Source organism: Vulpes lagopus, chromosome 2, assembly GCF_018345385.1.
Source record: "Vulpes lagopus strain Blue_001 chromosome 2, ASM1834538v1, whole genome shotgun sequence".
NCBI classification, from domain to species: Eukaryota; Metazoa; Chordata; class Mammalia; order Carnivora; family Canidae; genus Vulpes; species Vulpes lagopus.
In genome coordinates, this window is record NC_054825.1 from 168,100,746 (window position 1) to 168,125,179 (window position 24,434).

Consider the following 24,434-nt stretch of genomic DNA (forward strand, 5'->3'; position numbering starts at 1 on the left):
GGCGCGCCGCGGTTTGAAAGGCCCGAGCCCTGTGCGCTTGCGCACTCCAGCCCGCGCAGGGAGCGCTCCCCCCTCGACGCCCCCCAAACTCGGACCTTCTTTTATCTCTGGCGCCAGGCGAAGCCCGAGACGTTGACATGCCGGAGATCCGTCTCCGCCATGTGGTGTCCTGCAGTAGCCAGGACTCGGTGAGGAACTGGCGTGGGGGGGAGGCTGGAAGACGTAAGGGAATCCGTGCGGGGCGCTACAGGAACTTTGGGAGTGTAAAAGGGAACTTCACGGAAGTCCATGGCGGGTCGTGGGGGGGGGGGCGGGATTCCAGGAGGCTATCAGGGAATTCTGGGAGAGATAGGGGAGCTTCTGGACAGGAAAGGAGGAACTGGGGAGCATCCCGGGTCTTCCAGAGGACTCGAGGCAGGGTGTGGTGGGACTAACGGGGAATTTTAAATCTGGGGGAGCGCGGACGGCTCCGGAGGACTCAAAGGAATAACCTGAGAGCCGAGGACCGAGCTCGCTTCCCTGTACCCTTACTTTCCCTTTTCCACTCTTATCTCCAGACCCACTGTGCCGAAAACCTTCTCAAGGCGGACACTTACAGAAAATGGCGAGCAGCCAAGGCAGGCGAGAAGACCATCTCTGTGGTGCTCCAGGTGATCCTGCCCTCCCCCTGTCTGCTTCCTAAGGGGAGTCTGGAGACTCAGGGTCCAGTCACACTGCTCTTGAGCCAGCTGCCAGTGGGTTAGGACACTTTTCCCTTCTGGGCTTCAGCTTCCTTCCCTGGAGAATGGGCCGTATGATGGCTATGCCCCTTAGCAGAGGACAAGGGTGGCCCAAGGACTAGGCCAGGATGACCTTAGGAATCAACGTATGGAGAAAAAAAAAAAAAGGAATCAACGTATGGCCCCTGGGTAGGTTGCTTCTGAAGTCAGTGGGCGCAGGGCTGGAAGGGGTCTCTTGGAAGATCATGGAAACCAATCAATCCCATTTTAAAGATGGGAAGACTGAAGCAGAGTGGAGTGCAGGGGTGAAGTGGCCAGTCTCCATCTGTTCAGGAATGCTTGCCGGGTTCTTCTGAGTGCTCTCACCCAGTCTTATCCCAGCACTGTGAAGGTGGAGGGAGGCTGGGAGGAGAAGGTGGTTTGACCCATATGGTACAGAATTCGACAGGCTGTTCCTGTCAGGGATAAGAAACTGGTGGGAGGAGAGAGCTAAGCTAAGCGTTTGAAGCATCTGCTCTGTGCTGGGTACTGGCCTGGGTGTTTCATCTTCATGATCTCTCTTCATAAGTGTGGTGTGACACAGAGGCCCTGTCACTGTCAGTCAATGGCTTGCAAGACTCAGACCCACATTAGTGCTGTGAACCACTTTGTCACACTGCTTTGTGTTCACACACTGGCTTTCTTGATCTTGGTTCTATTCCTTACTTCTGAACGGAGGGGTGTTTGGGGAGGGATGTTGCAGGGCAAGGCTCACATGATTGTGTTGAACACATTCTCAATCTCTCTCTTGCCCAGTGGTTCTGAAAAAATTTGGAGTCACAGAGCCCTTTTAGAATTAGAAGCTGAGGATTATCTCCCCAGGAAAAATACACAGACCTATAAAACTTTATTTTTTTTTTAATTTTTATTTATTTATGATAGTCACACAGACAGGGAGAGGCAGAGACACAGGCAGAGGGAGAAGCAGGCTCCATGCACCGGGAGCCCGACGTGGGATTCGATCCCGGGTCTCCAGGATTGCGCCCTGGGCCAAAGGCAGGCGCTAAACCGCTGCGCCACCCAGGGATCCCAAAAACTTTCTGATTTTAGAAATTTGAACATCTCCTCAGTCCCTAACATAGTAATAATAACGAGAGCTGACATTGATTTAACGTTACAACTGCCAGTTACAGTTTGGAACACCTCACGTGGATCAACTCATTGAATCTTTAAAAACCCATGACCTAAGTCTAATAGTACCTCCATTTTAGAGATGAGGAAACTGAGTCCCAGAGAGGTTATGCCACTTGTCTAAGAGCCAGTGTTTTAAACTGAGGGTGGTACAAAACACACACACACACACACACACACACACACACACTGAAGGAGGTACAGGTTGTTCATGATTTAGTCTTGGGACCTGAATTCAAGTCCCCATCTCTTTGTCTTACTCATTCTGTGACCTCAGGCACATTTTTTCATTTCTTTAAACCTGTTTTTTCACCTGTCCATTGGGAATAATGAGATCTAAGCCAAGGGTTATTGTGAAAATGTGGTGACATAATGTCTGCAGAAGTGCTCTGTCAACACGTAGATGTTTGTGTAAAGGGAGGGATTCATGTGTTTATTACCAGGTGATGATTCTGCTGGGCTCTCTTAGGGATCAGGTGACCCCAGGAGGATCACATTCCATTCTCTACCCCAGTGGCAGTGAGAGCAGAGAGACCCGAGGCAGGAGAGACATGACACGGGGTTGAGGGAACCAGAGGGGCCAGAGCGAGCACAGGATTCTCTTGGCTGGGGAGACTGAGGGAGATATTGCAGCTGTCACTGAAATGGGAAACCCAGAGAAGGGGCAGCTTGAGAAGCTGACACCTTCAGTTGGGATGTCCAGGTGTGCTGTGACTTTGGGACATCTGAGGTCCAGGTGGCAGTTAGGAATCAGAACCTGACCTGGATGGAGACAGACAAGTGGAAGTTGTCAGCACAAGGACAGGACCTACAGACTCTGGAGTGAATGGATTCTTAGGTTCCTTCATTCACTGAGTAATTATTTAGGAAGCACCTTCTCTAAAGCACTGTTTCAGGTCCTAGGGCAGCTGTGAACAGCACAAGACAAAAATACGTCAGTCCTGTGAAGCTTTCATGTTAGGAGGGAAAGACTGATAAACCAGTAAGTAAAGCACCAGATAGATGGCGAGTGCTGTGGAGGAAAATTAAACCATTAAGAGGAAAGGGGAATACTGCGGCTGGGGGAGGAGGCAGTGGCAAGAAGTTTTGCTTTTTTTTTTTTTTTTTTTTTTTTAAGATTTTATTCATTCATTTGAGAGAGAGAAAGACTAAGACCACGAGTGGAGGAGAAAGGCAGAGAGAGAGGGAGAAGCAGACTCCCCACTGAGCAGGGAGCCCGACACAAGGCTTGATCCCAGGACCACGGGATTACGACCTGAGCCAAAGGCAGATGCTCAACTGACTGAGTCACCCAGGCGCCCTAAGGATTTGCCTTTAATATTGATCCAGGAAGGCCTCCCTGAAGCGGGTGATGTTGAGCACAGGGAGCTTTGTAAATATCTGGGGAGGAAACAGACTGTGAGGCGCCTGCATGCTGGAGGAACAGCAGGGAGGCTGGTTTGGGTCCAGTGGAGTTATCTAGGGTGGGGAGAGGTAGGAGATGAGCTAATGGAGCCGGGGCGTGGAAGGCCCCCAAAACACTGAAGGCCTGAAAGCCACTCTGACGACTTGCGCTTTTACTCTGGATGAGCTGGGAGCCCCTGAAGGGCTCCAAGCAAAGGAGGAACAGGTGTAGGCTTAGCTTCTCACAAAATCCTGCTTTCCTTATGGCAAATAAAGTGCAGGGAGCAAGCACAGGAGCAAAGCGACCTCATGGCGGCTGTTAATTTATCCCATGTGAGAGACACTGGGGGCAGTCTGATTGCATTTGGCTATTGCCAGTGTGCAGGGTCCAGTTCCTGGTCCAGATCCACCAAATGCAAATTCTGATTCTTGTCAAGTGAGCAGAAAGGCAGACATTTCCAGATCCCAATGCATGTGGATTAATCTGTGGGGTATTCTCCTACCCTTCATTGTTTTCCTCCCAAGTATATTATGCAACATCTGGATTGCCACACAGGGTTCATCCCTTTGCTCTCGTGACAGGCACACACACCTTTTTTTTTTGGCAGTAGCTGATGGAGGCTCCATGGATAACCCATCAGCTGCGCCAGGAAGAGTTCCAGCCCCTTGGCTAACCACTCCCGGGCTGGAGGGCGTGGCTGGGACACGATCCAGGTAGCTCTGGTGGCCGAGTGACGTGTGCCCTTTAGAAGAAATGCTTAACAGCAAGGTGGTGCACGTTTTGTGGTGGTTTCTCAGCAGTTCTGTAGCCACTCAGTTTGCCCTCATGACATTTTAAATTGTCTTTCCCTTATTTGATGTGTAGCAGGTGTACAGCGGCCCCCCAGACCCCATGCACTCCTTCCTGCCACCGCCAGGTAACCACCGCTCTGATTTTCAGTAGCTTAGATTTCGTTTTGCCTGGTTTTGAATTTTACGTAGACAGAAGCATCCGATATAGACATCCGTGTCTGGCTACTTTGCTCCACGTTGGTGGGTGTAGCTGGAGATGGTTCATTCTCATTTCTGTAGAGTACTCCCCGGCTAAAGAACACCATTGCAGTTTTATTAGTTCTTTGAATGAGTATTACATGTATATGGTGCAAAGTTTAAAAGGCACTAAAGGATTTATGCCTGCCTTCCCCACTTGCTTCCATAGGCAGCTACTGTTAGTAGTTTCTCACGTGGCCCTCCGGGGTCACTGAACACACATAACCATGTTTGTCCACCTCTTTCACCAAGTACACAACATATGCACTATTCTGCTTGTTTTCTTTAAATTAAGCTAGATGGTGGAGATCTACTGGCACTGGGTAGAGTTTGACCTTATTCCTTTGAATGGTGCATAACCCTGCATTTCCTGGACGTGGAACAATTTTTTTTTTAACACAGAAGGTCTCTCAGGAACTTTGTGGGCCTTACCAGCCCCATCTGTTTTTCTTTCATGAGTTAGGTCTTCCTGAGAAAGGTGCACATGAATCTGGCCACAGATGACCGGCATCTCGTGCTCAAGCCTGCCTCCTGTCTGCTGAAACTGAACACTCACTCTTTTTTTAAAGTAGGCTCTACGTCCAGCCTGGAGCCCATTGGAGGGCTTGAACTCACGACCCTGAGCTCAAGACCTGAGCTGAGATCAAGAGTTGGACGCTTCACTGACTGAGGCCAGTTGGGCCCCCCCCTAATTTTTTTTTTTTTTTTTTGAGAGAAAACTCACGGAACTTGAAATTCACCATTTCAGCCACTTAAAGTGTACAGTCCAGTGGGGTTTGGCATATTGATGGTGTTCTGCAGTCACTGCCATTAATCAAGCACATTTTCATTGCCCAAAAGAAACCCCATCACCATTCGACAGTCACTCCCTATTCCCCTCTCTCCTGCTCCCCAAGCTTCCCTGGCAGCCACTGATCTACTTTTTGTCCCTGTAGATTGGTCTCTTCTGGGCCTTTCACACAAACAGGATCATACACTGTGGCCTTTGTGTCTGGTTTCTCTCACCGAGCATACTTTCGAGGTTCCTACATGTTGTGTGTGTCAGCACTTTCTGTTCCATCCTGTGGGGATGCCATACAATGTGGGTCCATTCATAAATTGATGGACGTTTGGGCCGTTTCCATGTATGAACACTTTGGTCGGAAATTCTTTATCAAAAAGAGGAAATATAAGGGAATACATGTGCATGTTTGAAATAGAAGTAGTTAATATATGCAAAAAAAAAAAGATCATTCACTTAGGTTACATACTGAGCCTTGTGCTTGTGGGAGAGGTAGAGATTGTTGAGTTTTTACCTCAAGGGTTGGAATAAGGGAGTTGAAAAGGAGTGCTGGGCTATAGGCGGGCAGCTGGGTCGGGTTTTTCTCCCAGCCATTAGCCGCATGTGTTGTGAACTATTTCTTTAACCTGTCTGAGCCTGTTTCCCCATCTGTAACACCGGAGACTGACAGACTCTTCCTTCTAAGGTGGTTGTGAGGTGAGGATTCAGTGATGTCCGGCCCATGAAGAGCTTAGCCAACTGTGATAGACAGAATAATGCCCTCTAAAAGATATCCACATCCTGACCCCTAGAACCTGGGAATATGTCACTGTAAAGTGGCACAGGGGACTTTATGGATGTGATGAAGTTAAGGCTCTCGAAGGGGTGAGATTATTGTGGGTCATTTGGGGGACAAGAGGGAGCCCAGTGTTATCACAAGGTCCTTATAAGTGAAAGGGGGTGGGGCAGGAGAACCAGAGAAGTAGATGTGAAGATGGAAACAGAGGCCAGAATGATACCCTCACTGGGTTTGGAGGCGGAGGAAGGGGCCACAGGCTGAGAAATGCATGTGGCTTCTAGAAGCTGGAAATGAGGCAAGGAAACAGATTGTCCCCTAGGACCTCCAGAAGGATTGCAGCCCCGCTAACCCCTGGATTGAAGCCTTGTGAGACCAAATTTCAGGCTTTTGACCTCCATTATCTGTAAGAGGCATTGTTTTGAGGCAGAAGTTTCTGGTAATCTGTTACAGCAGCAGAAGGAAACAGATACACCAAGCCCCTGGCACACAGTGAGAATCTGAAAGTGTTGGCCTTGATGATTCCTTTGTGACATATGGGGACACTGAGGCAAGTGGCTCACCAAAGCCACTTGATGAGGAAGGGCAGAGCTTGAGTTACAACTTAGGAGACATTTGTTCCTTCAGCAAATGGTTACTAAGCACTTCCCATCCATCCGTCTGTCCATCCATCTGTCCATCAGGAATGCATTGAAAGCCTTCTGTGGGAATAGTATCAGCTGACATTTATGGAGTGTTTGCTCTGGGGCAGGCACTATCCAAGGGGCTTCATATGTATCCCTTATTTGAATCTTCACAACAACTCAGTGAGTTAGAAGCTGTTACTGTGCCCATTTTATGGATTAGGAAACAGGCAGAAGGAGTGAAATGAAACTCTTTGCTCCAGCATCACAGACTAAGTATGCAGAGCTAGGAAGGATCAGACACCATGCTTGGTGTTTGGGACATAGTGGAAAATGACTTAGATATTGTCTCTGCCCTCATGGAGCTTAAAAGTCTGGTGGAGGAAACAGATGCTAGGCAAATGCAAATTAAAAGTGTAGTTACATAACATTAAGTGGTGATACTGAAGAAAAATAAGAGTGGTCTAGGCAGGGGGAATGGCAGGTGCAAAGGCGCTGTGGTGGGCAGGAGCTGGCCTGTTCCTGGGACAGAAGGAAGGCTGAAGTGGCTGGAGGAGAGCCATCAAGTGTGGCAGGAGGCTGAGAAGTCATGCTAGGATTTCTTGTGTACCTGGGCAGCAACCGCACACCACCCCAGGGCTCAGCCGTGGAGGCAGGAGGCCAGCTTGCCTGAGCTGTGGGAAGCCCCTTCCCTCAGCACCGCCTATTTCTCTAGTGTACGTGTGATGTGGTGGAGGAGCACGCGTGGACTCCAGCCAACCTGCCTGGGCTCTGGGCCCGACTCTGCCACTCACCAGCTGTGCGACCTTGGGGAGTTACATAACCGCTTCCTGCCTCCGTTTGCTCATGTGTTAAGTGGAGATAATAATAGCCCCTGCATGGCAGAGCCGTTGTGAGGAGAGGAGATGCAAGTATTATATGTGTCTGGTGCAACGTGAGCACTTAGATGTTTGCTGCAAGTGTTATTGTGGTGATTTTATTCTGAGTCATCTCAGCGCCTCTCAGGAGGAGGGTTATTAGGACAGCCCACCCATTCTGTGCAAAAGGGAACCATCGCTCAGAAGTTGCATACCACCCAGGCTTGCACAGCTTGGAAATGGCAAGGCTGGACTTGAACCTCACCCCAAGTTCAGGCTCCTAACTCCCATGTAAGGATGTCCCTGTTTGTGGCGGTGTGTAGGCAAAATCTGGGCGACCTCTTGCCGTTGGAGGGTGATAGGCAGACTGGAGCTTCAGATGATCTGGGGAGCAGTGGACTAGGTACCTTTGAGTGTTGTAATAACTTATCATTCTAGGAACCAAAGAGAAGAGACTTGGACTAACTGCCATTAGTTAACTAACATTCTTAATGAAGAAGCGTTCCTAACTGCCTTCTGCCCCCAGTTAAAGGCTTTCTGTGCCTTCAACTGTCAAGACAGGAATGGCAGGACCTTTGCAGGGAGCCTTCCTCCAGAAAGATAGCTCTCTTCTTCCTTCAAAAAGTAATTATGAAAAAAAAAAAAAAAAAGTAATTATGGAGCATTGACTGACAATGCCTCCTGGCTGACAGGGGCACAGTGCCCTACTACATGCTGTGCAGTGTGGCCATAGTATTCATGTGTATATTCCTGGACTTGGTGATTATCCCCATTTTACAGATAAGGATACTGAGGCTCCAAGAGATTGGCTGATAAGGCCATTTAGTTACTGCATTTTGCAGCTGGGATTCAAACCCAGAAATCAGTGATGAGCAAACCCATACCAGGCCCCTATCCTGGGGGAGCTTCCTCAGAGTCCTGTGTGATTAGGGGGTAGAGGCAACAGATGTGCCATTTGTGTACATGATTATTTGAATGAAGTTAGAACCCTGGCAGGTGCTATCAGGGTGCACTCCATGGTGGCAGGTACCGTGCCAATCTGGCAGAGTCTGAAGGAGTTGGGGCTCTATAAGCTAGTGTGGGAGCTTAGGCATACATTTGGTGAAGATTTCTGAGCTCCATTCTGGGCCATGCCCTGTGCTACATGCAGGAGATACAGTGGCACCCCTCACCCTGGCTCCCACTGTCAGAGTTGACATTGCAAGGAGACATGGCAGATGGGGGTCATCCCTCCCGAGGTCCCACAGTGAGGCCAGGGACAGAGCAGGCACTGACAGTGGGCTTTCCTCCTCCCACAGTTGGAGAAGGAAGAACAGATCCACAGTGTGGACATCGGCAATGACGGCTCGGCCTTCGTGGAGGTGCTGGTGGGCAGCTCGGCCGGAGGGGCTGGGGAGCAAGACTATGAGGTAAGCAGGGCTTTGTGATACCATACCGATCCCTACCCCAGATGCCCCCATCACTGCTTCCTCCCCAGGTCCCTGGGTTCTAGGCTGGGGTGGAGGCAAGTCACACAACCCTGTTCCCTCTGGAGGTACAGACACAGGTGATAAACTGCATACCAGGGCAGAGACCCACATTTGCGTGGGGGCCAGGGGCAGGGGCATGAATAACCAGATGCACTTGTTTGGTCTAAGAGGCCATCACTGCTTGAGAGCAAAACTGCTTGTCTCTGGTCCCAGGAGTTCTCACAGATGTCCTGGCAAATTGAGATTCTGCATTGTTTGGGATGCCTCTGCTAGTCACTTCATATGTGACAAATGCTTATAAGAGAAGGATTGCCTTTTGCTCTATTACAGACATTTTATTTATTTTTGTAAAGGTTTTATTTATTTGAGAGAGAGAGCAGGGGGAAGGGCAGAGAGAGAGGGAGAAGCAGGCTTCCCACTGAGCAGGGAGCCTGACTCAGGTTTGATCCCGGGTCCCTGGGATCATGACTTGAGCTGAAGGCAGACACTTAACTGATTGAGCCCCCCAGGCACCCCTATTTTATTTTATTTTTGAAGATTTATTTATTTGAGAAAGGGAGAGAGAAACAGTGTGAGCATGAAGGGTGGGGAACAGAGGGAAAGGGAGTATCTTCAGCAGATTCCCTGCTAAATTATGTGGAGCCTGACATGGGCTCGATCCCAGGACCCTGAAACTATGACCTGAACCAAAATCAAGAGTCGGCCACTTAACTGACTGAGCCACCCAAGCCCTAGGTGCCCCACTCTGTTACAAATTTTTAAAAGTTGGCACAATCCTTTTCTTACTAGTTGAATTCATTAGAACTGGGAGAGATCATAATTAGCCAGCTGGCTAATCCACAAAATGTTTTGGGGTAGAAATAAACCTACTTGAAAAAACAAGTTTACAATTTTAAGTAGTAAACCAGTTTTCTATAAGATGAGTTTTTTTCCTTGCTGTGAGAAGTTGTTTTTAATTGAAGTATATTTTGCATACGATAAAATGCATAGATACTAATGTACAGCTCAAGGGCTTTTAACTACCGTAGGCACCTGTGTAACCGCCCCCCAGGTCAAGACATGGAGCATTGCCGGCATCCCCAGGAAGTCCCTCGCACCCCCATCCTCCGACCCTTGCCGGCTCTGGCAGCCTGTGGTCTCTCTGTCACTACAGACTAGCTTTGCCTATCTTAGAATTTTATATAAGTAGAATTTTACAGTAGGTACTCTTTTTTTGTGGCTGGCTTTTCTCATTCACCGTCCTGGGTGGGGTGTTTTTTTGTTGTTGTTTGTTTGTTTGTTTGTTTTTGTGATGTCAGCCAAGTAGCATTCACCTTAGGCAGAGACCACAATTTGTTTATCCATTCTCACGTTGATGGGCATCTAGGCTGTTGCCATTTTCTGACAATTACAAATAAAGCTACTGTGAACATTTTTGTACAGACCTCTGCACAGAGATCTCTTTTGGGTAAATACCTAAGAGTACATGTAGGGTAGATGTACATTTTAATCTCATTAGACACTGAAAATTTTCCAAAGCGGTACCATTTTACGTTCCTGTCAGCAGAAGCTGAGAGTTCTAGTTGCTTCGTATCCTTACCTATACCTGATGTTACCAGTAATTTTAATTTGTTAAATTTCAGCCATTCAGATGTGGTGGTATTATGACTAAGTTGTGTTTCCTGACAAGTAATGACATTGTGTAACCTTTCACATACTTACTAGCCATTCATTTTATCTTTTTTTATGAAGTGTCTCTTCAGGTATTTTGCTTGTTTTTTATTGGATTGTTTGTCTTTTTGTCATGGATGTTAATCATGGGTTTGTTTATTTATTTATTTTTTTCAGATTCATGTGTTGCAGATTTTTCCCCCAGTTTATGACTTGCCTTTTGGCTAGCTTTAAAAAAAATTTTTTTTAAAATTAAAGTATAATTACCATACAGTGTTATACTAGTTACAGGTGTGCAATGTAATGATTCAGCACTTCCATACATCACTCAGTGCTCTTCACGGTCAATGTACTTACCTTTCCATTATCTTAACAGTGCCTCATGATGAATTGATGAAGTCCAATCAGTCATGGTTTTAAGCTTCTTCCTTTCTTTCTCCTTCCCTTCCTCCCCATCCTCTCCCCTCTCTTTCTCTCATTCTTTTTTTCTTTCTTTTCTTTTTTCTTTTTTTTTTTACTTTTGAGTGCCTTTTGCATCCTATGAGGTATATTTGCCTGTCTCAAAGTAATAGTATAATCCCTGTATTGATTTATTACAATTCTAGAGGTCAGAAGTCCAAAATCAGTGTCAGTGGGCTAAAATCTTAGTATTAGCAGGGCTAGGTTCCTTCTAGAGGCCCAAGGGGAGGATCCATTTCCCTACCTACTGCAACTTCTAGAGGCTGCCTGCATTTCTTGGCCTGTGGCCCCTTCTATCTTCGAAGGCAGTGATCACAGTACTCTTACATCTGCTTCCATCCTCGCTTCTCTTCTCTCCTGCCTCGCTCTTTCTATTAAAGACCCTTGTGATGACACTGGGCCCACCTGGATAACTCAGTGTTATCTCCTCATCTCAAAATACCTAATCACATCTACAAAGTCCACAGGTGCCAGGGAGTAGCACATACACCTCTTTGGGGCACCATGATTCTGCCTACCTCCATCTTCTGTGTTTTCTTCTAGAAGCTTTATAATTTGAGATTTTACATTTATATCTGATTCATCTCAAATGAATTTTTGTATATTGAGTGAAGTAGAGGAAAAGGTCATTTTTTTCCTTTTTTCCTTTTTTGTTTTTTTGTTTTTGTTTTTTTGTTTTTTGTTCTTGTTGTTGCTGTTGTTGTTGAAAATTCTCTAAAAAAAGATTTCCCTGGGGTGCCTGGCTGGCTCTGTTGGTGGAGCATGCAATTCTTGATCTCAGAGTTGTGAGTTTGGCCTTACACTGGGTGTAGAGATTACTTAAAAATAAAATCTTAAAAAAAATTTTTTTTTCTTTTTTCCCACTGAATTGTTTGGATTCTTTTATTGCAAATTAATTGAGCATATATGTGTAGATTTATTTCTTTACTTTCTATTCTGTTTCATCAACAGGTATGTTTATCTTTGTGCCAATACCATATTGTCTTAATAGGAAATATTGAGGGATGCCTGGGTGGCTCAGTCTCATGATCCCAGGGTCCTAGGATTCAGTCCCACATTGGGCTCTTTGGTCAGTGGGGAGCCTGCTTCTTTCTCTGCCTGCCACTCCCCCTGATTGTGAATGCTCCCTCTCTTTCTGTCTCTGACAAATAAAATATTTTTTAAAAATAGTAAATATTGGGATCCCTGGGTGGCGCAGCGGTTTGGCGCCTGCCTTTGGCCCAGGGCGCGATCCTGGAGACCCAGGATCGAATCCCACGTCGGGCTCCCGATGCATGGAGCCTGCTTCTCCCTCTGCCTGTGTCTCTGCCTCTCTCTCTCTCACTGTGTGCCTATCATAAATAAATAAAAATTTAAAAAAAAATAGTAAATATTGGGATACCTGGGTGGCTCAGCAGTTGAGCGTCTGCCTTGGCTCAGGGCATGATCCTGAGGTCCCGAAATCGAGTCCCACATCAGGCTTCCTCCATGGAGCCTGCTTCTCCCTCTGCCTATGTCTCTGCCTCTCTCTCTCTCTCTGTATTTCTCATGAATAAATAAATAATATCTTTAAAAAAAATAGTAATATTGAAATCAGATTGTGGTGGACTTCCAGCTTTGGTCTTCAAGAGAATCTATTCTAGATTCTTAGCATTTATTTCCATGTAAATTTTATTTATTTATTTTTTTTTATTTTTTTTTAATTTATTTTATGATAGTAGAGAGAGAGAGAGAGAGAGAGGCAGAGACACAGGCAGAGGGAGAAGCAGGCTCCATGCACCGGGAGCCTGACGTGGGATTCGATCCAGGGTCTCCCAGATCGCGCCCTGGGCCAAAGGCAGGCGCCAAACCACTGCGCCACCCAGGGATCCCTCCATGTAAATTTTAAAACCAGCTTATAAATAACTTCATTTATTCCAGACTTAGGAAAAGTTGCAAAAGTAGTACAGAGGATTCCCTTATAACCTTCATGTACATCCCCCAAATGTTTGTTTGTTTTTACATCCCCCAAATGTTAACACAGGTGTACTTTTTTTTTTTTTTTACTGAACTGAAAGTAAATTGCATATGTGATTTTGTGTTATCTATTCCTGATAAATACAGTGGATATTTCCTAGAAAGAGAGATACTCTCTTACTTAACCTCAGTACAATTAATCAAAATTAGGAAATTAACCTTGATGTAGTACTCTGTCATCTGATCTCAGGCATTATTCAGATTTTCTTCATTATTTCAATGATGTTCTTAATAGCAAAAGAAAATTCAGAATCAATGTATTGTGTTGATTTGTTGTGTCTGCTTGGTTTCCTTTTTCTGGGAACAATTCTTGTGACTCTCTTGGTATTTTATGCCATTGACATTTTAGAAGAGTAGAGGTCAGTGACTCTGTAAAATATCACTTATTGTACAAAATGTCTCATGTTTCCTGATAATTAAATTTAGGCCATACACCTTTGGCCAGAACACCACACAAGCGATGTTGTATTTTTCTCAGTACATTGGATCATGAAACACATGCTACTGACTCTATGACTGATGATGTTAACTTGGTTCATTTTGTAAAGGCAGTGCAGGCCAGATTCGTTCACTATAAAATTATTGTTTTGCCCCATGTAATGAATAAGTATTGTGGGGAAATACTTGGAGACTATATAAATAACTCACCTATCCACAAACTTGTTTTAACATCTATTATTGATTCTTGCCTAAATTTTAAATAAAATATTTTATTTATTTATTCATGAGAGATGCAGAGACCTAGGCAGAGGGTGAAGCAGGTTCCCCATGGGGAGCCCATTGTGGGCCTTGATCCCAAGACCTCAGGATCACGACCTGAGCCAAAGGCAGACGCTCTACTACTGAGCCACCCAGGTGCCCCAATTCTTGCCTAAATTATTGATGCTATTTGAATGATATATATATATTTTAAAGATTTATTTATTTGAGGGGAGGGCAGAGGAAGGGGGAGAAAGAATCTCAAGTAGATCCACACTGAGCAGAGTCTGACACAGGGCTTGATCTCAGGACCCTGAGATCATGAGCTGAACTAAAGCCAAGAGTTAAGTGCTTAACTAACTGCACGGGCACCCAGGTGCCCTTGAATGATGTTTTTGTTTTGTTTTGTTTTGTTTTGTTTTTTTAATTTTTAAATTTTATTTTCCAGTTGTTGATAGCATGAAAAAAAAATACAAGTGATAATTGTATATTGCCTTGTATCTTGTGACCTTGCTAAATTTAGTTATTCTTGTAGGAAAATGCCATGGGATTTGTGTAGATCCCTTGGAATATATTTTTTTAAGACTTTATTTATTTATTCATGATAGACAGAGAGAGAGAGAGGCAGAGACACAGGCAGAGAGAGATGCAGGCTCCATGCCGGGAGCCCAACGTGAGACCAATCCCGGGACTCCAGGATCGCGCCCTGGGCCAAAGGCAGGCACCCAACCGCTGAGCCACCCAGGCATTCCCCCTTGGGCAGTTACATTGTATGTGAATAAAGACAGTTTTCTTTTTCTTTATAATCTTTATGCTTTTTTTTTTCTTTTTCTGGTTTTATCACACTTGACTAGTATCTCTAGTGTTGTGGCAAACAGGTGATGAGAGCAGACATCCTTGTCTCGTTCCTGATCTTACTGGCAAAGCATTGAGTCTTTACCATGAAATACAATGTCAGCTGGAGATTTGTTTATAGATGTGTGTTGTCAGGTTGAGGACATTCTTCTCTAGATTACTTGATGGAGAGCTTTTTTTCATGAATGTGTTTGGAACTTTATCAGTTGCTTTTTCTGATCTGTGAGACACATTTTCACAGATGAGGTTTTCCTTCGGCAAACATTCTAAAGGTTATATGAAGTGCAAAAACATAAATTGAAGCACATGAAATTTTGAAGAGTTAATTTGAACAAACAATTCAAATTGGGGGCCCACACTGAAAATGATTAGGGGTGCTCTGTGGGCAGACTAGAACAGAGCTTTTTATAGAGAAGATGCCAAAGGAAGCCAAAGACATGATTTAATTGGCTGGAGTTTAAACAGTTGCCTCATTTGGGAAAGTCTAGTTATTTTGCTGTTAAGTTGTTCTTGAATTTCATTTTCTCAGACTTGAGAAATTTAGTTGGCTGTTTATGATTCATTGTGTTTGCATTTCATTTTCTGACTCTGGTGTAGATTTGGGTTTATTTACAGGGGCTCCCTAAGCACTAGAGTCACCCAGTCTAAACCCTGCTTGTTAGCTGTTTTAACAAAGTCAGCAGTCTTTGAGACTATTAAAAGAAGTTCTCTGTTCTTCTTGGCAAACAGATTTGGATTAAAATTCTACTTATAACGATGGAAACTGAGTAAGTGCATTTTTAGTTAAAGTTTTATCATATCTCTGGGCACCTCAGTGGCTTGGTCAGTGAAGCATCTGCCTTCGGCACAGGTCATGATCTCAGAATCTCAGGATGGAGCCCCACATCAGGCTCCCTGTTGAGCAGGGAGTCTGCTTCTCCTTGTGACCCTCATCCCTCTCTTTTTTTTTTTTTTTTAAGATTTTATTTATTTGTTCATGACAGACACACAGAGAGGGAGAGAGAGGCAGAGACACAGGCAGAGGGAGAAGCAGGCTCCACGCAGGGAGCCCGATGTGGGACTTGATCCTGGGTCTCCAGGATCCGGCTCTGGGCTGAAGGCGGCGCTAAACCACTGAGCCACCCGGGCTACCCCCTCATCCCTCTCCTTCTCTCTCTTTTGTTTACTCTTTCTCAAATAAATAAAATCATCTTAAAAAAAAAAAGAATTAGCAACTAATATTGAACCCAATAGGCAAGAAGACTAAGGTGTGGTGAAGAAGTAATGCAGGGAGCAGTTGCCAACCCAGGGGCTGGGGGAACAAAAGGACATGGAATTACTGAAATGTTGTTTAGAAGCTTGGAAGCGGGGTTCTGCAGAGCTGAAACTCAAACCTGGAGAAGCGGGCACTGAGAGGGGCCAGCTCTGCAGATATTAAGACACTGAAACCAGATTCCTCTGTTGTCCTGGGGTGGGGCTCTGTAGGAGCCCAAACACACCAGGAGTGATGCTCACAGAGCTGCAAGGAGATGGTGGGGCAACAGTCCTCCTTCCTTTTGCCTCTCAGCCTCTCTGTAGCTCCTCCTACTGGCAGGGCCTGAAAAGGAGCAGCTGGAGAAGCTGACATGTCCCCAACCAGTGTCTCAGCGCTGAGCCCCAAGAGAATCACTTATAACTGGTGCAGCTCTCCTGGACCTCTGGATTCTGCTCTCTCCTTTCTGGCCTCTGATAATTCCTTTACTTTCCATGAGCTCAACCGTGCATTTGCAAAAGGTATTTGAGTATTATGCCAGTCGTTGTGACAATTCTCTGCTTGGAGAGTTCTTTAGGTGGTGTAGCTGGCTCTATGGCCAGATATAGAAGACCCTATGAAAGAATTCAGAGACGGTTTGTTTAGACCCGAAAGTTGCAGGATCTTTCTGGGGCCTGTGTCAGGGAGAAGCTGACTGGAGGTGCAGAAGCAGGGGAAGAAAAAGGCGTCGGGGCAGGGCAGCCTGGGTGGCTCAGCAGTTTAGCGCCGCCTTCAGCCCAGGGCGTGACCCTGGAGACCCGGGATCAAGTCCCATGTCAGGCTCCCTACATGGAGCCTGCTTCCCCCTCTGCCTGTGTCTCTGCCTCTCCCTCTCTCTCTCTCTCTCTCTCTGTGTCTCTCATGAATAAATAAATGAAATCTTTAAAAGAAAAATAAAAAAGAAAGAAAGAAAAAGGCGTCAGGGCAGGTGGAGGTACAGTCTGGATCCGGTGACTCCCTAGGCCCTACTAGGGCCCCTGCTTTCTTCCCGGCACCTAGCAAGTATCATTTCAATCAGCCAGCCCTGCTTCTTCTTCTGTGTTCCTTTTCCCAGGTGCTGCTGGTCACTTCATCTTTTATGTCCCCTTCTGAGAGCCGCAGTGGCTCCAACCCCAACCGTGTTCGCATTTTCGGGCCAGATAAGTTGGTCCGGGCAGCAGCTGAGAAGCGCTGGGACCGTGTCAAAATTGTTTGCAGCCAGCCCTATAGCAAGGTATCTGGGGCGGGAGCTGGGGGTGCAGAGTCCTCAGTTGGCACGAGAGAGGTGAGGGGCCAGTGTTGAGTCTCAGAGGGCTGGGAGGACGGGGCAGCTGGTCCCCAGGGGGCTTATGAAGAGGCTGGCTTCCAGAGGTCTCTGAAGTGGGTTTGCAATCCTTCCTGTAGGTGACACTTCATTTTCTAGAGGATGTCTGGGAATGGTGAACTGCAGGATCTCAGAGGGGAATGGGAGAAGGGGGCAGCTGACCTGGCAGAGGAATAGTCTAACAGTTACCATCATGGGATCTGGAATCAGACGCTGGGTCCCCCACTTCTTAGCTGTGTGACCTTGGGCAAGTGCCTTAACCTTTCTGGCCTCAGTTTCCCGATCCTTACAGGGTTGCTGTGAGGTAGGAATGCTAAGCTGTGGTAACGACAAGACTCAAGTATGTCATGATACTCCCACAGAGTGGAGGTAGACTTCTTACCCGCGGACCTGTCTTGGGGAGTATTTGGCTGGTCATCCAGGGACCCAGGCTCCTCAAGATCATGGCTCTGCGTCTAGCCCAAAGAGTGGGAAAGAGTCTGGAACATTTCTGTGTTCCAGAAGTGGCACACAGTGCTCCCTCCCATTCTGTAGTCAGGAATTCGGGCATGCAGGAGAGGATTCTCTTGGACACCCAGCAGCCTTGGCCACTTGCCATGAGGCTAACGGAGCTAGTGCACATAAAGGGCTTACAGCCAAGTCCGGCCCAGAGTTAGGGCTCGCTAGCGGCTAGTGTTCTCCGGGCACCTCCCTAGACATGTGTGTCCATTAGAGGGAAAGAGCCAGAAAGGGGTCTTCCCAGGTGAAAGGGGCTTGGAGCCAGGCCTCTGTCCTTAGCCAGGCTTTATGACCCCCACCTCTCTTTCCCAGGATTCCCCCTATGGCCTGAGTTTTATACGGTTTCACAGCGCCCCAGACAAAGAGGAGGCAGAGGCCTCACCCCAGGTAAGCTCTACCCACACACCCCCAGAGTCTTCTTCCTACTACTTCACCCCCACCTGCCAACAGCCACTCACTGTGCTGACCTTGTGAGACCTTAGAAGGTGACCAAGCTTGGCCAGTTCCGTGTGAAGGAGGAGGATGAGGGTGCCAACTCCCTGAGACCTGGGGCCCTCTTCTTCAGCCGGATCAATAAGACCTCCCCAGGTGAGTGTGGAAGCTTGGGTCGTCAGTCCAGGGTTGGAACCACAACGTGGGTCTGAGGAAGGAGGAGCCTAGGGACTCCCGGGTGGGAGGGAGGAGGCGGCTGGGGGTCTGGACCCCCGGATCACTACTGGGCTTTGGGAACAACACTCTCTCCCAGGGGTAGGAGCGAAGGGTCTCAGGGCCTAGATCACCCAGATCCGCTTTCTCCCTCTGTAGCTGCAGCCACTGACCCGGCAGGACCCAGCTATGCAGCTGCTACACTGCAGGCCTCTAGTGCCACCTCTTCACCCTCTGCAGCCTCCAGGGCAGTAGGCAGCACTTCAAAGGTGAGATTGTCACCTGGTTGGGTGGAAAGGCAGGAGAGAGTTGAGAGGCCTCAACTCATCCTAACCCCTCAGCCTCAAGAGTCCCCCAAAAGGAAGAGAAAGTTAGATTTGAACCAAGAAGAAAGGAAGACACCCAGCAAACCATCAGCCCAGCCCTCACCACCTGCCATCAAGAGACCCAAACGTGAGCACTGGCTTCCTTGTTCTTGTAGTCCTAGGGAGGAGGCTGGGGGCCTGGACTCCTGGGTCTGAGGGAGGAGGGGCTGGGGTTTAGTCCCAATAGCACTAAGTGAATCCACTCTTTGGCTTCCCCAGCGCCAGCTCCCACCCGCACCCCAGCCACCCCAGTCCCTGCCCCAGCACGAGGCACAGTGCCAGGGAAGACCCGAGAAGGCGCCGAGCCCAGGGGACCACGAGCTGGCCCGCAGGAGCTGGGGAAGATCCTTCAGGGTGTGGTGGTGGTGCTGAGTGGCTTCCAGAACCCCTTCCGCTCAGAGCTCCGGGACAAGGCCCTAGAGCTGGGGGCCAAGTATCGGCCAGACTGGACTCCAGACAGCACCCATCTCATGTAGGCCTGTGCCCTCCTCCCCATTGTGCCCCCTGGTGCTTCTCTGTCTCCCTCTGGCTCCTCCATCTTGCTCTCTCCCTGTCTGCTTGTCTACTCTCTGTCTCTGTCTTTTTTTTTTTTTTTTTTTTTTTAAGATTTTATTTATTTATTCATGAGAAACACAGAGAGGGGGAGAGAGAGAGAGGCAGAGACACAGGCAGAGGGAGAAGCAGGCTCCATGCAGGGAGCCTGATGTGGAACTCGATCCCGGGTCTCCAGGATCACGCCCTGGGCCAAAGTCGGCGCTAAACCGCTGAGCCACCCTGGCTGCCCTGTCTCTGTCTCTTCGGTCCTATCATCTGCTTCTTTTTTTTTTTTTTTTTTTTCTATCATCTGCTTCTTACTCTGATTCCTACATCTTTCCTTTGGTCTCCTAACATCTTTTTCTGTTTCTCTCATATCCATCTCTTTCTCTCTCTCTCTCTCATTCTTCTCTCTTCCCCCATCCCCATCTCTTCTCCCTTGCTCCCCTCCCCCACCCACCACCGCAGACCACACCTGACTGACCACACCCTCCCTTCTGCTCCCCCACCAGCTGTGCCTTTGCCAACACCCCCAAGTACAGCCAGGTCTTAGGCCTTGGAGGCCGCATTGTGCGGAAAGAGTGGGTGCTGGACTGTCACCGAATGCGGCGACGACTGCCCTCCCGGAGGTGAGGCCTCACCACATTCATGCACTTCATACGGATATGTGTGTGTACCTGCTGACCCTGCCCCTTGTCCCCACTCTGGGCAGCGCCGGGGATCTGGAGAGTGGTGAGACCAAGGCCTGCCAGTGGGGAACACAGGCGGGCTCCTCCAGCGTCAGCAGGCTTCTGAGAGGCGGGGCAGGGGCTGCATGGCTGCTGAGGAGGAGGGAGGACTTTCCCAGGGTCTCAGGGCTCTGTGAAGTCTGCTTAGGGAGAATGAGAAGCATGGCAGGCTGGAGAAACTGCTGCAAAAGGCGCATGTGCCTAGCATGTGAGAAATCCCATGTAAGCATCAGCTGTTCTTGTTGTGATAGAGCTAGGGACCCCTTCTCCTGGAGTGTCAGCCACTTAAGGTCCCATGCCATGAATATAGTGTCAGGGTCTTTAAAAACATATTTGCTTTTGAGGATTTTCCCTTGACCGATAGGTATTCTCCTAATGAGAAACTGCTTTTGATTCTCAAAGGGGAAAATTATTTCTGGGTTGTTGTTGTTTTTTTTTCCTTTCTGAAATGGGGCATTTCTTTCCCAAGAGGGTGGGGAAGCAAGCCAGTGAGGCCAGTGTCTCTGCTGTGGTGGCTGTGGTGACTGATGGGTTCAGTGGGGCCCTTCCAAACCTGGAAGCCAGGGCATCCTGAATGATTAATAAATGCCAGTTGCTGTGGCTTCCTGAGCACTGGCCCCTACGCCCACCCCATATCCTCTGGAGGACACGATATGCCGTTTGTCTGAGGCCTGATTCCTCCTCCTAGGTACCTCATGGCAGGACCAAGCTCCAGCAGTGAGGATGAGGGGGGCTCTCACAGCGGCAGCAGCGGGGATGAAGCCCCCAAGCTTCCCCAAAAGGTCCTATGCCCCCTGCCATGGTGGGGAAGGTGCAGTGGGAGGAAGACATGGGTCCGTTGTGGAACCCCAGACTCTCCATCCCTGTCTTCAGCAAGAACACATACTCATACCCATGCTGCCTTCCCTTCTCAGCGCCCCCAGACCAAAACTAAGCTGCCTCAGGCAGCAGGACCCAGCTCACCCCAGAGACCCAAAACCCCAGAAGAGACCAAACCAGCCTCACCAGGGCCCCAGGAAGATACGGACAGTGAGGGGGAGCAGTCAGGTCAGAACCTAAGGGAGGAGGGGTTGGGGGCCTGGACTCTTGGGTCTGAGGGAGGGAGGGGGTTTTAGGTCTTAAGCCTGAGAGAAGAGGGGGCTGGGGACCTGGACTGCTGGGTTCTTGGAGAAGAGAGGGATGAGATCCTTCAGATCCGAAGGGAGGAGAAGGGGCTGGGGGCCTGGACTCCTGCATCTGAGGGAGAAGATGGCTGGAAACCCAGACTCCTGTATCTAAGGGAGGTAGGGCTGGATCCCAGACAGTGGACCTAGGGGAGGGGAGGCTGAAGTCCAGATAACTGGATCTGGAGGGCAGTTGAGGTTGAGGCTTGGCATGCCTGCATCTGTGCTTGGGCGAGAGACCAAGAAGGAAGGTTACCAAACACGTGCCCTTCATTGACCAAGCTTCCACTTGCAGAAGAACAGGGCAATGGGGCAGAAGATTCTGGGGATACCGAGGATGAGCTGAGAAGGTAAGGTGGGGCTGGGGGTGTCGAGGTAGTCCCAGACTTGGGTGGAGGGGGATCTGGTCTGCATGCTCTTCCCCAACGCCCTGTTGTCTCTCCCAGGGTGGCTGAGCAGAGGGAACAGAAGCAGCCCCCTGACCAGGGGGAAAATGGTGAGGACCCGTATGCAGGATCCACAGACGAGAACACAGACAATGAGGGTCCCCCAGAGTCTCCTGACCTGCCAGTTCCCGAGCTCCCAGGTAGGAAATCCCTCCCTGCCTCCTCACATGGGATCTGCCTTTCTCAGTTCTCAGCTGTGACTCCCACCACCCAACCCTTGGATTGAGGCTGCTTCCCGTGACTTGTGATTTGTCTCCCCACCTCCTTCCCCCATAATCCCTGCCTCTGCTACCTTTTTGTTGTCTTAGGAAGCAGGCACCCTCTTAGGACTTCCCTCTCTGTTCCCCTTCCTGACTTCCTGCTGTGACTGCCTCCATCACAGCCCAGGGCTGGGCATGACCCCCTCTGGCTTTCTACTCAAGTGCCAATGGTGCCTCCTTCACCACCTGCCTCTCGGGTTCAGGTCTGTCAGCATGGGAGGTCACCCAGGCACACAGGTGACATGGGCATGGGTCTCTTGGGGCCTCAGTGGTGATGGCATTGCTATTTGTCCTCCTAACATGAGTGCAGGGGGCATGGGACAGGCAGGGGTGAGAACCTTGGCCAACAGAGAATGGAGGGAGGAGCTAGGCAGCCAGGGTCTGCACAGAGGTGAGGGTCAGTGGCAACTGGAAGAGGCTATTTCTATACGGTTCCCTGTGGGTCTGATGGGCAGGAAAGTACTTTGATCCTCCAAAGCCCTAAAAGTGTCATCCGCAGATTGATGATTTGGAGAACCATGTTAAGATGGAACAAAGAACAGAGGTGTCCTGAAGGTCAGAGCCGGAGAAGGCACTGGCTGGTAGAGGACTGTGACAGCAAGGGTGAGCAAGTGACAGGCTCTAAGGCTATGAACTGGGCCACATGAGCTAGGTGCCACCAGCCCATCTGTGATGTACCTCATGGAAGAAACACATAGCAATAATAGTCATTTGTCTCTCACCATGAAAGCAAAGCAAAACAAAACAAAACTCCAGTTCCCAGAAAAGTTCTATGGGCCTGGCTGAGAATCACTGTTTGTGACAAGTGTCTCTGCCAGGGCATGAATGAACAGGCCACCCAGCCACTACACTGGCCTCCTTCGGGTCTTGCCTTCAAGTGCTCTGTGGCTCCTGGCTGGTGCTTTGAAACTCCAGGCGCCTCACATTTGGCACCTCCACCATCTCTCCTGCAGACTTCTTCCAGGGCAAACACTTCTTCTTGTACGGAGAATTCCCTGGGGACGAGCGGCGGAAGCTCAGGCGATATGTCACAGCCTTCAATGGGTCAGTCTCCAGGGGTGGGGGCGAGGGCAGAGAGGGATTATGCTAAGTTGTGGGAAGGAAGGCGATTGGGAAGATGGAGAAGGGGTACAGCTTGCTGGATGGGCACAGGCTCTGCTCGCTCTGCTGGGCCCCCCTGGATGTATAACTTTCCCTCTCTTCCTCTTCTCTACAATGAGGCCCCCCCTTCCCGCCCACCTTCTGAAAGGATTAGCAGCAGTGGGAGCCCTTGGTATTGTGGCTGTGGCAAGGCTGGCTCGGGGAGAGTGGGGGCCCACAGGGTAGCCTGTAGGGAATGGAGGTGAGGATGAAGGGAAGACAGCCTTGGAGAATGGTTGAGGAGTCGGATGTCAGGAGAAGAGACACTGACTCTCTGCCTCCTGCCAGGGAACTTGAGGACTATATGAGTGACCGGGTCCAGTTTGTGATCACTGCACAAGAGTGGGACCCCAGTTTTGAGGAGGTGAGCTCCAGAGGGGTGGGGAAAGGGACACCCAGCCCACCCTTGTGTCACCTCCACCATCACTCACTCACATGTTCCTGTATTCACCCCTCCCCACCTTGCAGGCCCTGATGGACAACCCCTCCTTGGTGTTTGTCCGGCCCCGATGGATCTACAGTTGCAACGAGAAGCAGAAGTTACTTCCCCACCAGCTTTATGGGGTGGTGCCCCAGGCCTAGAGTATGTGCTTTCATGCACTTGCACATGCTTGAGCGCGCGTGCACACACAAGATGAGCTCAATAAAGGTGACCTGGTTTGGAGTAGCTGCCCCTCTTACTCAGAAATCTCCTGAACCTCCTAGAGGGCCCCAGATTGTTGTCATAAGTTTGGTTTTTGCTTCCCTTCTGAGGGTCAGGTGTCTTGGCTGCTTTAAGACCCCTGCCCTGGGGTCCTAGAAAGAATGAGGGGTTCTCTTTTAGGGGTTAGATAGGGAAGGAGCTCTTTGTCACTTCTCCCTGGCAACTTACCCCTGTAGTGGCAGGTGGCCGGGAATTGGGATTCTAACCCATTGAGCCCATTCCTAGGTCTTGTTTGTCCCTTTCTGAGTCCTGGGCTGGAGGCCTACATGCTCGTGAGGTGTGTTTCCCAGCTCCCCCGGGGCCAGGGATATCTCCCTTTTTTCAGGGCTTTCAGAAGTGGTTGTGGAACTGTCCTCAGCATGGTAGAACAGGGGGAAGGGGCATTTGAGCCCCCTCAAGCCTCCACCACATTTAAGTTGGGAACTGGGCAAGTGTTAGAGAAGTGGACGGAAGGTAGGATGGAGTTCTAGGCAGGGGCCGGGGCATGGGCAAAGGCCTGGCTCCCTGGGGTCAGTTGCTTAAGAGGCTTTAGGGGCAGATCTGTCTGGAAGGATGGACATAGTCTTTGCAGCTTTGCTAACATGGTAGCCTGTGGACCTGGGTAACTATAAATGAACTGCAATGAAATGAAGGGGAAATTTTACTCTGTCGATGACACTGGCTACCCTGCAGGTGCTCTGTGGCTGCTGTAATAGAGTGCACAGATAGAGAACATTTGCTTCACTATAGAAGCAAAAGGACAGGGCTGTCCCAAAGGGCTGTGAACACCAGGTTGAGAAGCATGGACGTTATCCTGGAGCTGGGAAGGTCAGGAAGGGGTTGGAGCAGTCAGACCTCAATAACAAATGACCATAAACTTAGTGTCTTAAGCCCACGGAAACTTACAGCTTTCCAGGTCTGGATGTCTCACATCCA

The 24,434-nt window shown here is 48.9% G+C and overlaps 1 protein-coding gene across 1 annotated transcript; it reads left to right on the top strand.

The window, feature by feature from the left end:
• Positions 1 to 23,480, top strand: XRCC1 (X-ray repair cross complementing 1). Its single transcript, XM_041745348.1, has 17 exons — positions 1 to 188; positions 558 to 650; positions 8,636 to 8,746; positions 16,789 to 16,947; positions 17,848 to 17,922; positions 18,018 to 18,123; positions 18,340 to 18,449; positions 18,522 to 18,633; positions 18,765 to 19,017; positions 19,592 to 19,708; positions 20,496 to 20,589; positions 20,722 to 20,854; positions 21,266 to 21,320; positions 21,417 to 21,556; positions 22,630 to 22,720; positions 23,105 to 23,180; positions 23,285 to 23,480. The coding sequence occupies exons 1-17, from the start codon at positions 138 to 140 to the stop codon at positions 23,396 to 23,398; spliced, it is 1,890 nt and encodes a 629-aa protein (XP_041601282.1). The 5' UTR covers positions 1 to 137; the 3' UTR covers positions 23,399 to 23,480.
• Positions 23,481 to 24,434: the final 954 nt, after the last annotated feature.

Excerpts from the sequence above, each read along its gene's own strand:
- XRCC1 (XM_041745348.1), top strand. The coding sequence starts at position 138 with ATGCCGGAGATCCGTCTCCGCCATGTGGTGTCCTGCAGTAGCCAGGAC. Across the intron at positions 17,923-18,017 it reads AGGCAGAGGCCTCACCCCAG|AAGGTGACCAAGCTTGGCCA; the intron begins GTAAGCTCTACC and ends GTGAGACCTTAG. Across the intron at positions 22,721-23,104 it reads TATGTCACAGCCTTCAATGG|GGAACTTGAGGACTATATGA; the intron begins GTCAGTCTCCAG and ends GCCTCCTGCCAG.